This window comes from Lactuca sativa, chromosome 2 (genome assembly GCF_002870075.4).
Source record: "Lactuca sativa cultivar Salinas chromosome 2, Lsat_Salinas_v11, whole genome shotgun sequence".
NCBI lineage: Eukaryota > Viridiplantae > Streptophyta > Magnoliopsida > Asterales > Asteraceae > Lactuca > Lactuca sativa.
Window position 1 is genome coordinate 106069580 of NC_056624.2, and position 17471 is coordinate 106087050.

A 17471-nucleotide genomic window follows, 5' to 3' on the forward strand; every position below is an offset into this window, starting at 1 on the left:
AGCTCAGTTTTCACGCATAGGAAAGGCCTTCATACCGTATGACCTTATATGAAGTTAGAATTATTTGATTTTTTTTTTCGAGCATGTAATTTACTATTTGTACTTCAGTTTAGACTATAAAAAAAAATCATAAATAATTGTAAAACCGATCCCGAACCAAAGCCGACAATCCGATTCTCGTTTCTTATAATATTGCAAAAGCGGTTCCTGCCATTGTTTATGGTGGTTTTCTCTCGGTCAAATATCAAACCGATAAATAAATTATGAAAATAATAATAATAATAATAATAATTTGACTGTATAATCTGTTTCAAAATATGACAAATGAGACCTCTGCTTCTAACCATAGACGTTCATTTCTGTAGAAAACCCTTTCCACTTCCACCTCCCTCATTTTTATGGCGGGAACAACTTCTCTTCTCTCACACCGTATCCCCTGGAAATCCCTAAATTTGAAAAGAATCCCATCTCCGCCTCCGGTTCACAACAACATGTGCTGGGTCGCGGCCAAGTCCGTCGCCTTCTCAGTTCCTCGGTGGTGCTCAATCGGCCTTCACACCCGTTTCCTCCTCTCCCGTCGTCACTTTGCATTCTCTACACCATGGTCTTAACCCTCTTTCCCCTTCTATCTGTTTCTTAACATTTTTTTAGTTGCATATGCCATTGGTTTGCTTGTAAGTAGGAAAATATAAGCTGTTTATCTAGTAAATAGACAAAAGTAAAAAAGAAAAGGTGAAATGGGGGTGCTAGTTTACTGCTAGCACACTATTTATCTCCATTGTAATGCTTTCTTATTTTGCTGTTTTTCTACGGTTTCGAAAGTCTTCAATGGGTGTTCCAAATGTGGAACTTGTAGTCATTGCACGATGGAAGAGATTCTACATGCTATTTCGAACTGGGATTTGAGCAAAACCTAACCAAATGAGCTCAAATCGCAATAAGAAAAGTTAAATTGAATGACCCCACACGCTGTATACAAGGAAATAAAAATGGTTCTCCATAGGATAATAGATATTAATTAGTTATAAGTGTTAAAGAATTAAATACGTAGAAATCCTTGGTTTACCCCACAGATTGTACTTTGAAAGTGATGATAATTTGTTGAAGACATAATCCATGGGTATAGTTGGGTCACTTCTTCTTCTTCTTCTTCTAAAATTTGTTGAGTTTTCTTCAAAACACCAGGCAGCCAAAGAAGATCAACTGCTCCAAAGAAAGAAAGTCAACAAGCACCAAATCAGCAAAAAAAGTCAGGGAACTAAAGGATGATCTTGATGAGAAGAATTATCCTCACATTATATGGTGGAAAGAGGTAATCTAGATAACTCATTAACTTCTCCATGTAAGCAACATGATACGAAAGTTGCTTATTTTCATAGATCATCTTCTTATCTCTTCTAGACTTATCAATATCCCTCTTATTCCTTCTTCCAGAAAATGCAAACATGTATGAAGACATCTTCTTCCCAATTGGTAAAAAAACTTTCTTACTCTAATCTTCTTGGTTTGGATGAGAACCTGAAGAACGGAAGGCAAGTCTTTCTCATGATGTCAATACTCAACATGAACTCTTCTTGAATCTTGATCCTTATGTGTTAGTGATCTTTTCCTTTTATTTTCTATTTTGTGAAGTTTAAAAGAAGGAACACTTAATTCCGAAGTACTGAAATTCAAGTCAAGGTTCCCACGTGAAGTTTTACTTTGTAGGGTATGTTTTTATACTCCATTATATCATACTAAAGGCATGTTTTTCTCATGTTTGTTTGATTAATGATTATACTAGTCAACATTAAGAACAATTTCATGAATCTTTTTTCATCTCATTAGGTTGGAGAGTTTTATGAAGCTGTTGGATTTGATGCTTGTGTTCTTGTGGAATATGCTGGTTTGAACCCTATGGGTGGCTTACGCTCTGATAACATTCCAAAAGCTGGATGCCCTGTTGTGGTATTGCATACTTATTTCATTAAAAATTATAATATTGATCAATTTCAAACAGTTTTTGAATGCCTATTTTCTTGCATTCATTTTTCCCTATGTAGAATTTACGCCAAACATTGGATGATTTGACACGTAATGGGTTCTCAGTAGTAAGTTCACTTTGACTTTTTCTTGTTTGACTTTAATATAAGATGACTTGTGAGCTGGAAAAGTTTATTTCTTAATGTTTTTGTAGTGTATTGTGGAAGAAGTTCAAGGTCCAACTCAAGCACGTTCTCGTAAAAGCCGTTTTATATCAGGGTATTTCTGACTTTTTACATTCTTTCAATGTTGTTGAAATCTTGATATAGTAAGTTTTTGTTGGTTTATTTAGTCATGCACATCCTGGAAGTCCTTATGTTTTTGGACTTGTTGAAGATGATCATGATCTTGAGTTTCCAGAGCCAATGCCAGTTGTTGGTATGTAGAATTTCTCTCTTTTTTTTGCTTCATTTGAATATCTATTTAATATTTTAATGTTAATCTTTACATTCTAATTTCCATTTGTTAAATTGTAGGAATCTCACGTTCTGCAAAAGGGTATTTCATGGTTCAAGTGTTGGAGACTATGAAGACTTTTTCTTCAGAGGATGGTTTAACTGAAGAGGCAATTGTTACAAAGCTTCGGACATGTCATTATCATCATTTGTATCTTCATAATTCATTGAAGAACAATTCTTCAGGTAATTTTCTTTTTGGTTGATTAAAGGACAACAAGTTTAGAAGAACAGTTCTTTGTATACAAACCTAAGGGGCTGTTTCTTTTTAACTCAATGAACTTAATGGGTTAAGCACTTAATCTGTACAACAACTATATATACTTGTTTCTTTTTTACTTAATCCATACAATAAAATGACTCAATGAATTGAAGCTAAAATACATGACTTAGTGTCTTGATACACTAACCCTTCACCTATTTCCCTTTTTTGTTTCCCTCCTAACTCATCTCACGTTAACTTTGATTAATATTTGAATATGGTGAAATTTGTTTATTGGAATGTAAGGGTAAAATGGTCATTTAGTCTCATTCAGACGGTTTATTTAGTCTAGAAAACAAACATAAACACTTTATCTAGACAAACATCACTACCCATTAAGTCACTTTACCTATACATGACTTAATTGAAGAAAAAAAAAAGAAACAACCCTAAGAATCATTAATTGATCCTCAATAATGGCAATATCTTTTTAACAGGGACTTCTAATTGGAGAGAATTTGGTGAAGGTGGATTACTATGGTCTGAATGCAATGGCAGACACTTTGAATGGCTTGAAGGGGATATGATTAATGAGATCTTATTTAGGGTTTGATACATCTTTAATCCACTTTTTATGTACTTTTATACTTCCATTTATCAACATGGCATTGACTATTGAAGCTACATACATAGTTTTTTTTTTACTATTTATATTACAATTCAGGTAAAAGAGCTATATGGCCTTGATGAAAAGGTCACATTTAGGAATGTCACTGTTGCTTCAGAAAACAGGCCACGTTCATTGCACCTTGGAACTGCTTCACAAATTGGTCAGCCATAATCTTTTGGGAAATTTCCTATGAAGTCCCTATATTTTGACCTCATATTCAATTAAGTCCCTACATTTTGACTTTATAGGGACTTAATTGAATATGAGGTCAAAATATAGGGACTTAATTGAATATGAGGTCAAAATATAGGGACTTTATAGGAGATTTCCCTAATCTTTTAGGTTCTCTTGTTTTGCTATACATTGTAACATTTATGTTATACTTTGTTTGACACCTGTCATTCATTTAATGTAATAGGTGCTATTCAGACTGAAGGGATACCTTTTTTGTTAAAAATTTTGCTACCCTCAAATTGCACTGGGCTACCTGCTATGTAAGTCAAGAGTTGAAAATTCACATTACATGATAATGGAATGTAGTGATGACTCATGGACTCATTCCATTACCTTGTCCACTTCATTCCATTCCATTCATCTTTCTTTCATTATCTTTTTTATCTTTTTTGTTTTTGTTTTTATGGTTCTATCTACAGGTATGTAAGAGATCTTCTTCTAAATCCTCCTGCTTATGCAATTGCATCTACAATTCAAGGTCAGTTTCCGATTAGTAGATTATCCATGTTCTTTTGATTTATGATATTTTTCTTAATTTAATAGTAACTCTGTATTCTTTTTTGCAACATTTGCAGAGATATGCAAACTCATGAGCAATGTTTCATGTTCAATTCCTCAGTTTACTTGCATCTCACCATCAAAGGTAATGAAACTTCTTTCTCATTTCCAACTTCATTGAAGGCATGAAATTACAACTTTCACCCTTTGTGAATCTGTATCTATACATTTCTTGTCATATTTTCATAGTTTAAACCTTTGTGAATCTTGCAGCTTGTAAAGTTACTTGAGTTAAGGGAAGCAAATCATGTTGAGTTTTGCAAGATAAAAAGTGTGCTTGATGAGATTTTGCAATTGTATGAAGACTCAGAGCTCAATGAGATACTCAGATTGTTAATGGACCCCACTTGGGTATCAACTGGATTGAAAATCGACTTTCAGACACTTGTAAGTGCTGAAATTTCTTTAAATGATATAATATATATATATATATATATATATATATATATATATATATATATATATATATATTTTGTTATATACTATGAGACTTATCTGTTATCTATGCTTTGTTTGGTTATTTTCAGGTGATTGAATGTGAATCTATCTCCCATAGAATTGGTGAACTTATCTCTTTAGATGGTGAAAACGATCAGAAAACAAGTTCATATCCAAACATACCAAATGATTTTTTTGAAGAGATGGAATCTTCATGGAAAAACCGTGTTAAAAAGATCCATCTAAAAGAATCCTATGAAGAGGTTGATAAAGCAGCTGAAGCCTTATCTTTAGCAGTAAGTGTCCTTCCTTTGCTTCCATAGTTGTTATTATTATTATTATTATCTTTTAGTAAGTTAACAGATGCCAGGTGGCATTTTTTTAAGGTTACAGAAGATTTCCTTCCTATAATTTCAAGAATAAAAGCTACCACAGCACCATTTGGAGGTGTAAGAGGAGAAATCACATATGCACGTGAGCATAAATCTGTTTGGTTTAAAGGAAAAAGATTTGCTCCTTCTGTTTGGGCTAATACCCCTGGAGAAGAACAAATAAAACAACTCAAACCTTCTATAGACTCAAAGGGTAGAAAAGTCGGAGAAGAATGGTTCACCACAGTAAAGGTCGAAAATGCCCTCGCAAGGTTAACCTTTAATAAGAAAAAAAAACTTTGTTTCAAAAAGAAAGGCTGTGTTTGTTATGCTAGACTAGACAAGGTTTCTTAGGCTGGTTTCAATGATGAAGATAATGAGGGCATTTTCGTCTTTTCAGGTACCATGAAGCTGGTGCTAATGCAAAGGCAATGGTGTTGGAATTGTTAAGGGGACTTTCTACAGAATTGCAAGATAAAATTAATGTTCTCATTTTTGCTTCCATGTTGCTTGTCATTGCAAAAGCATTATTTGCTCATGTGAGGTAAGAGATCAAATGTTACAACTGTATTCTAGTTTAAAAGATTCTTAATTTTTAGCTGATAAATCATAAATCAAATTCATTTGCATACTTTTGTAAACTTAATTTTCTTTTTGTTCATTAAATAAATACATTAAGTTAATTGTTGTGAACATGAAGTGTTGTTTTTTAAAAGGTTTAATTTCAAGCATGTTCATGCCTTTTTATTACTTTTTCCTCGTCTATATTTACTCATGTTTATTGCATATATTCTCATTATTAAAGAGGCTTTTCAATAAACAAGAAACTTGTAGCATAATGTTTTTTTAGTTTAGTCATAATTGCTTCTTTTATTATCTAAAGACTGAACATTTTTTAATGCTGAAACAGTGAGGGGAAAAGGAGGAGATGGGTGTTCCCTACTCTCATTCAGTCCCATGGCTCCAAGGTACCCCCACCCCCCCACCCCACCCTTTACTTTTATCTTCTTTTAAGTGTTGTTTGGATAAAGTGATGTCTGTATAAATGATTCTTAAAAAGATATTTTAGAAAAAGACGACACCCTAAGAGAAATGGAAGGAAAAATGAAACAAGGGCAAATTTGTAAAAAAAAGTTAGGGCTTAAATGGGAAAAATCTGTTAAGTCATTGTTTATGCTTTAAGTCAACAAGAAGCACTCATATATATAGCTTAGGATAACATTGTCTATTAAGTCAAAAAGAGAAACATGCATTTATAGCAAATGGAAAGTTATTTGATTTTGTTATTTTTGAAGGTCTGATATGTAATTATTTTTCACAGGAAAAGGGAGAAATTGATGGAATGAAGATAACTGGTTTATCACCGTATTGGTTTGATGCAGCTGAAGGAAGTGCTGTTGTTAACACAATTGAAATGAAGTCAATATTTCTGTTGACTGGTCCAAATGGAGGTGGAAAATCAAGTTTACTTCGGTCAATTTGTGCTGCAGCTTTATTTGGAATATGTGGATTCATGGTCCCTGCTGAGTCAGCAATAATTCCTCAATTTGACTCCATTATGTTACACATGAAATCCTATGATAGCCCTTCTGATGGAAAGAGCTCATTCCAGGTCATCCCTTAAATTCTTACACAATCATACTAAATGACCATTTTACCCTTCCATCCAAAAAAACAAACTTCACAATATTCGTTAACTGAGTTGGAAGAAAAACAAAAGGGAAAATAGGTAAAAAGTAAGTATCTTAATACATTAAGTCATATTTTTGGCTTAACTCATTAAGTTGTTGTTGTTGTTTTTTTCTTTTTTTTTTTTTTTTTTTTAAAAATCTGAAGACAATGACTTAATAAGTTAAGCCAAGAAAATTGGCTTAATGTATTAAGACACTAACTGTTTACATGTTTCCCTTCTTTTATTTATTTATTTAATCTCATAAAAGACCATATACTCTCTGTTATTTCGGATTAAACCTCAACTATATTTTTTCCCTGAAAAAGACCTTACATTTTTTCATTTTTTGATCTGGCCCTTTTACTCATTTTTTTCCCAAAAAAGTTGTAAAATGTTAGGGTAATTTCAGGAAAAACTAAAAAAGTTGAGGATTTATTCTGAAATATTAGAAGGTTGAGGGTTTTTTTCCGGAAAAAAAAGACAGTTGAGGGTTTTTGAGAAAAAATGAAAAAATACAAGGTTTTTTTCATGAAAAAAATAAAGATGAGGTTTATCCCGGAAAAAAACACAAAATATAATGTCTTTTATAAGATTAACCTTTTTTTTGCTCTCTCTCTCTCAACTCCTTTTACATTTAAATTGATGAATATTGTTAAATTTGATGAATATAGTGTGAATTTGTTTTTTTAGAATGTAAAGGTAAAACAGTCATTTAGTCTCATTCAGACAGTTTGTTCAACATAGAAAAGAAATAAACTTTAGGGAAATTGTCAGAAAAGTCCCAATATTTTCAGGAAAGTTACACTGTAGTCCCAAGATTTTTTTTTGAACATAAAAGTCCCAATTATCTGTAAAAACCCGATAATATGTCATTTCATGTTAAAAGAAACAAAAGGACTTTTTTTGTAAACTTGAGCCAAAATGAAATAATCAGGACTTTTATGATGAAAAAGAAAATCTTAGCACTAAAGTGTAACTTTCCTGAAAATATTGTGACTTTTCTGACAATTTCCCTAAACTTTATTATGTATACAAACACTTTATCAACTATTAAAATCCATCAAACTTATAATTTCAGATTGAAATGTCAGAATTGCGTTCTATAATCACAGGAGCAACATCAAACAGCCTTGTTCTTGTGGATGAAATCTGCAGAGGTACAGAAACAGCAAAAGGGACATGTATTGCTGGAAGCTTTGTTGAAACCCTAGATTCAATTGGTTGTTTAGGCATAATATCAACTCACTTACATGACATTTTCAAATTACCATTGAACACAAACAACACGGTTTTCAAAGCAATGGGAAGTGAATTTGTCAATGGTCAAACTAAACCCACATGGAAGTTGACCAATGGGATTTGCAGAGAAAGTCTTGCATTTGAAACAGCTCAAAGAGAAGGTGTCCCTGAAACAATCATACAAAGAGCTCAACAGCTTTATGCCTCGGTTTACACACACAACAAAACCTACAATGACACAATTCAAGAATCAAGTCAAGAATCAACGTCTTTTGTTTCTTCAATTGTTAATGAATCAACAGATCAAATGGAGAAAGTTTTGAAGGATTTGGAGAAAGCTGTGAGTTTGATATGTAAGAAAAGTAAATCGGAAGTTTTGATTAGATGTGTTGTGATTGCTCCTAGAAAACAACCACCTCCTTCAGTGATTGGTGCTTCAAGTGTTTATGTGATTATTAGGCCTGATAATAGGCTTTATGTTGGAGAGGTATCTGTTTCACTTTTTTCACATAGCTAAATTACAAATGGTGTTTTATTTTTAGCAAATTGGAAGAAATAGCAACGTACTTTACTCTTATTTTTTTTTTTACCAATATAAGCTATATATTTTGTTTTTTTAATCTATAATCGCAACATAGTTACACTTTTTTTTTACCTATAATGGTAATATGTAACTCTTATTATAGCAACATATTTACATTTCCTTACCAATAATAGCAATACATAACAAATGAAGCCAAATACAAGTATGTTGCTATTATAGGTAAGGGTTTATCTTGTAAAAAAACTTATATTTTGTGTTTTTTACGGATTAAACCTCAACTTTACTTTTTTTTTTTTTCTGACAAAAACCTTGTGTTTTTTCATTTTTTTTTTCGATCCAGCCCTTTTAGTCATTTTTTTCCGAAAAAACTTGTAAAATGTGAGGGTTTTTTAGGAAAAAAACTAAAAAAGTTGAGGGTTTTTTCGGAAACAGTTTGAAGGTTGAGGGTTTTTTTCGGAAAAAAGACAAAGTTGAGGGTCTTTTCGGAAGCAGTTTGAAGGTTGAGGGTTTTTTTTGGAAAAAAAGACAATGTGGAGGGTTTTTTTTGGAAAAAAAGACCAAGTTGAGGGTCTTTTCGGAAGCAGTTTGAAAGTTGAGGGTTTGTTTTGGAAAAAAAGACAGTTGAGGGTCTTTGCAGAAGCAGTTTGAAGGTTGAGGGTTTTTTTTGGAAAAAAAGACAAAGTTGAGGGTCTTTTCGGAAGCAGTTTGAAGGTTGAGGTTTTTTTTGGAAAAAAAGACAAAGTTGAGGATTTTTTCGGAACAGTTTGAAGGTTGACGTTTTTTTTGGAAAAAAACAAAGTCCCGTTTTTTTTGGAAAAAATGAAAAAATACAAGGTCTTTTTACGAAAAAATAAAGTTGAGGTCTAATCTGGAAAAAAACACAAAACATAAGGTCTATTATGAGATTAAACCTATAGATAAAATATAAAGTAAATAGCTATAATCAGTTAAGAAATGGAAGTATGTTGCTATTATGAGTTAAGTAACAAAAAGCAAAAAACATTGCTATTGTTCACAATTTACCCTTTTATGTTTATTAAATTTTTTGATAAAATTGTTGTTGCATGCAGACTGATGATCTTGAAGGAAGGGTTAGGGCACATCGGGGAAAGCCAGGAATGGAAAATGCAACTTTTTTGTATTTCTTAGTTTCAGGGAAAAGTGTGGCATGCCAGCTGGAAACATTGTTGATTAATCGGCTGCCTAAACATGGGTTTCAACTCACGAATGTGGCTGATGGAAAACATAGGAACTTTGGTACTTGTGATGTTTCTGTACAAGGTATAAGCTTACATAGATGAGATGATTAATGGAGGAGTCCTAGGTTGATTTTAGAGTAGTAGATGTTTTGTAGTTTTCGAAACTTTTGGTGCAACGATTTTGTGCTTCATACATGTTGCGCCAAGTTTTGTAAAGTGACGATTTTGTTTTTGGTGTAATTTGCAAAAACATCAAGGGAATTCTTGATTGTGTAATTTAAACAGTCATGAATGGAGCTTGACAATCATTGTTGTGTGTGTGTAAATTATATGTACATATATCTTCTTGGTATGACATTAGTATCAAGGTAGATAACATCTTGTAAGATGAATATGGAAATGGTTGCCAACATTTATTTAATATGATTCGAAATGTGGACAAAAAATGTTTGTCAGTGTAGGAGTAGCCTATTTGACAGAGACTTTGCTCTTAGTTTGAAGGTCCTATGTTTTAATCTGGACGATAGCGAATTCTACTAACTTGACTTTGAACAACAAACCAACCATTAAAAAAAATATTAATTGTTATTTGATTAAATACTCTCAACATCATTGGAGCGAAGTCTTTTTATCCACCGTTCAAATGCTCATTTTAGTTATGGAATTATTATTATTATTATTATTATTATTATTATTATTATTATTATTTTTGCATCTAAGTGATTCTTATTCAATTGTATTTCATTTTGTGACAACCGTCAATTTCCAGTCAAGTCAAAGTCAACGAAAGTCAACAAGTCAAGCCGGTCCACTCATCTGGCCGTAAGTGCTAGAGCTTATGATAAGAAACTCCTAAGCGACCCTTTATTCTAACGAGAGATCCTAAATCAAAAAGTGCGTACACCTAGATCTCCTTAACCTAAAACGATGGTACGTGGAGAGCCAAACCGATAAAACAATGTTACATACGCATCGGGAGTATGCAAGATCCCTAAACAAGGCGTAACGGGATTTACGGACCTTGCAGTGCGTAGCCGGACACTCAAAAAGGACACCAATGAGACCTCTCTCAATCGTTTTCACTCTATCTCTTCTTATGTCAAATCTCTCCCAAATCTCTCTAAGTATGTGAAATCTCTCCCACATATCTCTTTGTATGAGAAATCTCTCCAAGTATGTCAAATCTCTCCCAAATCTCTCTAAGTATGTGAAATCTCTCCCACATATCTCTTTGTATGAGAAATCTCTCCAAGCATGTCAAATCTCTCCCAAATCTCTCTAAGTATGTGAAATCTCTCCCACATATATCTTTGTATGTGAAATCTCTCCAAGAATGTCAAATCTCTCTCAAATCTCTCTAAGTATGTGAAATCTCTCCCACATATCTCTTTGTATGTGAAATCTCTCTAAGAATGTCAAATCTCTCCCAAATCTCTCTAAGTATGTGAAATCTCTCCCACATATCTCTTTGTATGAGAAATCTCTCCAAGTATGTCAAATCTCTCCCAAATCTCTCTAAGTATGTGAAATCTCTCCCACATATCTCTTTGTATGAGAAATATCTCCAAGCATGTCAAATCTCTCCCAAATCTCTCTAAGTATGTGAAATCTCTCCCACATATCTCTTTGTATGTGAAATCTCTCCAAGAATGTCAAATCTCTCTCAAATCTCTCTAAGTATGTGAAATCTCTCCCACATATCTCTTTGTATGTGAAATCTCTCTAAGAATGTCAAATCTCTCCCAAATCTCTCTAAGTATGTGAAATCTCTCCCACATATCTCTTTGTATGAGAAATCTCTCCAAGTATGTCAAATCTCTCCCAAATCTCTCTAAGTATGTGAAATCTCTCCCACATATCTCTTTGTATGAGAAATCTCTCCAAGCATGTCAAATCTCTCCCAAATCTCTCTAAGTATGTGAAATCTCTCCCACATATCTCCTTGTATGAGAAATCTCTCCAAGTATGTCAAATCTCTCCCAAATCTCTCTGAGTATGTGGAATCTCTCTCAAATCTCTCTCGAAATCTCTCCCCAACTTTCTATAATCACTCGGGGCATTCCGACCCCCGAATTTGGCGAAAATAGCCCAAGAACGGAAGTCTACGCGAAAAACGGACTTAAGGAAACGAACCCTCCGAACCGAAAGTACTATTCATGAACCGAACCGAAAGAACTATTCATGAGGGTCCGAACCGAGAGTACTGTTCATTATCCGAACCGAGGTGTTGACTGATGAGCCGAACCGAGACTACTGTTCATCCGAACCGAACCACGCAAAGAAGGAAGGTCCGAACCGAACCTTGCATAGAAGGGAAAATCCGAACCGAAAGTACTGTTCATTACTGTTCACAACAGTCCCTTCGGTTCTAGCATCACTTCGGACCGAACCCTCGCCTTCGCTTCGGACTGCTTCTCATCGGACCGAGCCTTCGGACGAACCCCGCCTTCGCTCATTCTTCTGGCTCGCGCCTTCACTCCCGAGACCAGCACCTCCCCTGACCGAACCTCGGCCGAGATCCGAAGGGTCTCGCTGGAAAGTTCATTTTTCACCCGTTTTTGCGTATTTTTGCGTTTTAAACCCATTTTTAATTATTTTAACATGAGATTTTCACCCAAAACTTTATTTTAAAATATAAGACCCCTAAATTAATAATTTAATCATATTTTAAGGGTAAAATCTTATCCAAATAAGAGTAGGTAAAGTATAAAGGTAGAGTGTTGACTTTACCTTATTTTATGACGCAAGCAACCCCCATACCCACTCCATGACCACCCACACTCCTTTCCACCATACCTTGTACCTTTTACCTCCCTCACAAGCCATCCCCACGTTTTTGAGAGCTGAATAATCATCCTCTCTCCTCATTTTCTCTCATTTGCTCTCATTTCACAAGAAGATCAAACTCTTTTCTCTCTCACTTTCTCTCTCTAGAAATTCGAGATTCAAGGGCTGATCTTGAGTCTTTCCTCCACATTTGGTAAGCATAATCCATTCTCTTTATGTTTATCTCAATTATTTCCACTCAAATCATGGATATCTTACACAAACTCCAATATATTTGTGTTAGAGCTTCGAATCTTCAAGTGATTCTTCAAGTGTTCTTGGGTTGAACACTTCTCTTCTTCAACACTTACCTACTGAAAACACTTAAGGTGAGTTCATACCCCTACATTTTCACGTTTTCTCAAGTTTTTAGGGGGGGGGGGGGGGGGGGGGGGGGGAATACAAGTTAAAATACTTAGAACATAACTACATTTTTCTAACAGCTTTCATCAGAAAAGTTTCACTCCATTCACGGACTGTTTTGGACATCTTAAATATTTTTGTTTTCAAAACTGTTTTAGGTGCATGTAGTTCCACTTCTTAGCTTTAAAATGACTACTTGTACATCTCCATACAATTTTTCTACAATTTATGGTGATTTTTACAAAACTGCCTATCATTTCAAACATCAATCCGGACCAGTCTGTGATTATGGACTTTTTCACCCAAGTTAGAGGTCATTAAAAATTATAATAAAAATTATGAACAAACTAGACTCATTTTCCAAACTCTCAGAAGTTACAGAACCTGATTTGGACATTTTATGATTTTTCTACAATTTTTCCAATAACAGTTACATAAAATGTTATTAACAGAAAAACACAATAAATTTCATTTCACCTTGTAACATGTTGAGCAAGGTATACATCGTTATGTGATTATGTGTAGTTGCAATATATGACAAATTTTGCATTCTTACATAGACATACATCAGAAAACAAATGGATTTACACCTTCACAAGTATGACAAATATATATATATATATATATATATATATATATATATATATATATATATATATATATATATATATATATATATATATATATATATATATATATATATATACGATATTACGAGGCTATATCCATTAAAATATAAACATTGATAAATTATGACAAGTAAGGCCTATGCTCATTTCCCACGAAATCAATCGATAAACTATAATAGGTATAGTTTAGGGTTATTCATATAACAAACACAATATTAAAGGTCTTACACTTACAAAAGAGTTATTGCCGCTATGGACGATTAAGATAATCTATAACAAGTATAGTTAAGCCATTATACCCCCACAAACGAACACGTTAGTTATAATCGGTATAGTTATGGTAAATACATATTACAAACAAAGTAATAAACTATAATAGGTATAGTTTATGTTTCATCTACCCTAGGAACTTAATTACAAGAAAGGAATTCACCATCACTTTTGATAAGCTATTCATATGCATAGTTCAGGTTCACTAATCCCTATCACTCCCCGGTGAACTATGATATGTATAGGTTACACTCACCATCACCATCACTTTTGATAAGCTATTCATATGCATAGTTCAGGTTCACTAATCCCTATCACTCCCCGGTGAACTATGATATGTATAGGTTACACTCACCATCACCATCACTTTTGATAAGTTATTCATATGCATAGTTCAGGTTCACTAATCCCTATTACTCCCCGGTGAACTATGATATGTATAGGTTACACTCACCATCACCATCACTTTTGATAAGCTATTCATATGCATAGTTCAGGTTCACTAATCCCTATCACTCCCCGGTGAACTATGATATGTATAGGTTACACTCACCATCACCATCACTTTTGATAAGCTATTCATATGCATAGTTCAGGTTCACTAATCCCTATCATTCCCCGGTGAACTATGATATGTATAGGTTACACTCACCATCACCATCACTTTTGATAAGCTATTCATATGCATAGTTCAGGTTCACTAATCCCTATCACTCCCCGGTGAACTATGATATGTATAGGTTACACTCACCATCATCACCACTTTGATAAGCTATCATATGCATAGTTTAGGTTCACTAATCCCTATTACTCCCCGGTGAACTATGATATGTATAGGTTATATTCACAATAGATTTTCGTATTGTTAGACTTCAACTATAATCGTTGAGCGTATATGCTTAAGTCATACAAGAATTTAGTCTGGATTGGCTTGGAATTGGTGGTGCCCGCCTCATCTCCTGTTCCTTGTTTGGTTGTGGACCTAGGGCAGACCCATTATATTCGACGTTTTATCTAACCTAAATCTTATATAACTTATATATGCTGGACAATTATAGGGGAAATCTACGGGTAAATCTAGAATACATCATCGCATCGTATAGGATTATTCTGTTTACACTTAATTAAGAAAATATTGGATTTTCTGGAGATCAAACTCTATCGATTTTAAAAGAGGAAAACGGTTTCTACTCCAAACAAAACTCTTATGAACTCACCAACTTAATTGTTGACACTTTTCAAAACTACTTGTATTCTCAAGAAATCAGTGAAACAGGAAAACTTCAGCGCTTTGAGGATGGGACGTTAAACCGTCAACAATTTATTTTTGTCATCATATTGTAATTGATTTTGAAACATGTAAACATATACTTTGATGTAACTTTTTCAATTATATTTATGATGGTTGTATTTACTTTGAGCACTATTATACACGTTGTTGTGATACTGTACATGAAGTCCTCCACCCCTGGACGTTTCCGCCATCCTTGGTTTGGGGGTGTGACACATTTTACTAATTTAATTATATTTAAAATACTTGTTGTTTATTTACTAGTTAATTTATTTTATTAGATAATTTATAGATTTTATTTATAAAGTATTAAGCTTGTAATGATTATATTAAACTCTCTTTTTATCTTTATAATTATAATGCAATAAGTTTTTTCTTATATTTTACATATTTCAAATAAAGACTCGACATAGTTGTATTTAAATAGTAATGTTTAGTAATAATTTTTAATAAATATTTTTGTATTAAAATATGATGGTATTTTAGAAAACAAGAAATTATATGAGAGTTTTATGAAACATTATTTGTAGATGATAAATTAGTCAAGTTTATAGAAATAACTATCAGAAGAGGTTAGTCGACGAAGAATGTTAAAACTGATGAAAAAATAACGTGACAATAATTTTAAGCCACTACATAGATCAATTAAATTTTAAACCCATTTATAAATCAAGTGACAAATTATAACATTAACATTTGACAAAATGTTGCTTATGTAGATAAGAGCACATCACGTTACCGTGCTTTCACTGTACTTGAAGGCTTTCCATTGCTTAGGTGCCGTTTGTTTTTTCGAAGCGAAAATGTCTAAAGTCTGCGGACCACCTCTGCAACCCCTGTAACAAAAGAGGGGGACCAAACGGTTGTAGCATGTAATAAAAAGTTTGTTTGTTTTTTAACCTCTGCAGATTGCTGCAATAAGTTAAAGTAAGGTGTGAAGAAGTTTGAAGCAGAGGGTCAAGTGCTGCGCCATGCAACACACACAACAGTTTTTAAGTTAGAAGTCTTCTGAAAAACAAACAGCTGCGAAGGGTCAAGTGTTGCGCGTGTGCTACGCGACGCAACAATAAGTGGTTAGAAGTCATCAAGTTAGTAGAATTCGCCATCGTCCTCACTATATTATTCTCTTCGCCAGTCTATTCAAAACTCTGTCGCATGTTTCCTCAAGAAATCCATCATATTTGTTCTTCTGCACTATGCTTGAAAGGCCTTTTGTTCCACTTCTTCTCCTGTATTCCTTCTTCCTTGTTAACCTCATTTTCTCTCTCCGGATACCATCCTCTCTCTCTGACTCTCTTAAAACCGTAACTAGAAACCGCCATTGGTCCGCCTCGAAGCCCTAACCAAGGTTTTTTTTCCTCGCTCTTTCTGTCTATCTAATGTGTCTTGGTGGCGGAAAGGTGATGAAAGAGGATAAAAAAGAGGAACCGGTGGTCGGTGTGTAGGGGTATGTCTGCGAAGTTTTATTCACTTGGGGATTTTGGAAGTCGAACGGAGGTTTCACGTGGAGGCGGTCTTTGGTGGTAATGCTCTGATGGATTTGATTTTTGATGAAAGTCAAACAATGATGTCCAGATGTTATTAGAAATCTATCTGATGTCCCTTACAGACCATCCCCATTAAGTTTATGAGGTGAGTGGCCTAATAACTCATTTTAATGACTTTTCAGTTAGGGGGAGTTTGTGTAAGCTTATTATTTTGGGTTTAATCTTATGAGCTTATGAGCTTAAGAGCTTAACAACTTATAAGCTTATAAGATAAAAAAATATTTGGATTAACTTATGATTTATTAGCTAATAAGATTTAAAAAAAATAATGTTTGGATTAACTTATTTTTGTAAAATGATTAAAAAGGAGAATAATATAGTGTTGGAAAAAGAAGGATTTTTTAAGGGTTGAGGGTAAATAGGTAAATATAGACAAATAAGCTAATCATTTGGAAAAAAAAGTTGTTTTCACTTGGCTTATGAAAATTGGTTTATTTTTAGATAAAATAAGCACATAAGCTTAAGCTAATAAGCTAACCTAAACACTTTTTATAAGCCTAAAAAATAAACTGATAAGCTAAAAAGCCTAAAAAATAAGCTAAAACAAACACCTCTTAATTTTGCTAAGTGAAGTTTTGAAACTACCTCTTGGCCATTAAATTTGGGATGTGTATTCCGATTTTTATCTCATAGGATCCACTTTTCTCTCAAACCCTAATCTCCATTCAAATTTTAGACTCTCCTACTTTTGTCTAGCTACTCTAAACTAATTGAAGCCAAACCCCCACTGTCCTTTCACTTTCTTCAACCTGCTTAAAATCGAAAGCCAATTTCATCCTCCATTGTAGTGGAAGGGTTTTTTCCATGGTATTTTTTAGGTCAAACATTTCTCTCTTCGGCAAGAAAAGCTAATTCCTTTCACTTTGTTCATCATCGTCCCACCATCTTTTTACCGCGCTGTTCAACACCATCTTATCATCGCTGGTAACAAACATGTAAAC

At 33.7% G+C, this 17471-nt stretch overlaps 1 protein-coding gene across 2 annotated transcripts; it reads left to right on the plus strand.

Annotated features, from left to right (window-relative positions):
• The first annotated feature begins 334 nt into the window (after positions 1-334).
• LOC111881730 (DNA mismatch repair protein MSH1, mitochondrial) lies at positions 335-9930 on the plus strand. Of its 2 annotated transcripts, XM_023878120.3 has the most exons (22): positions 336-604; positions 1186-1312; positions 1435-1532; positions 1633-1708; positions 1828-1947; positions 2043-2090; positions 2177-2241; positions 2315-2400; positions 2499-2663; positions 3177-3286; positions 3404-3509; positions 3768-3843; positions 4003-4061; positions 4159-4226; positions 4355-4528; positions 4669-4875; positions 4966-5222; positions 5351-5494; positions 5861-5918; positions 6272-6562; positions 7701-8348; positions 9476-9930. In XM_023878120.3, exons 1-22 carry the CDS (start codon positions 399-401, stop codon positions 9704-9706), a joined length of 3420 nt encoding a protein of 1139 aa, XP_023733888.1. In that variant the 5' UTR covers positions 336-398; the 3' UTR covers positions 9707-9930. The 2 variants fall into 2 exon arrangements, with proteins under 2 accessions (XP_023733890.1, XP_023733888.1); XM_023878122.3 differs by lacking the exon at positions 9476-9930 and having other exon boundaries at positions 335-604; positions 7735-7981.
• The last annotated feature ends 7541 nt before the right edge of the window (positions 9931-17471 follow it).

Excerpts from the sequence above, each read along its gene's own strand:
- LOC111881730 (XM_023878120.3), top strand. The coding sequence starts at position 399 with ATGGCGGGAACAACTTCTCTTCTCTCACACCGTATCCCCTGGAAATCC. Across the intron at positions 2,242-2,314 it reads AAAAGCCGTTTTATATCAGG|TCATGCACATCCTGGAAGTC; the intron begins GTATTTCTGACT and ends TGGTTTATTTAG. Across the intron at positions 3,287-3,403 it reads TTAATGAGATCTTATTTAGG|GTAAAAGAGCTATATGGCCT; the intron begins GTTTGATACATC and ends ATTACAATTCAG.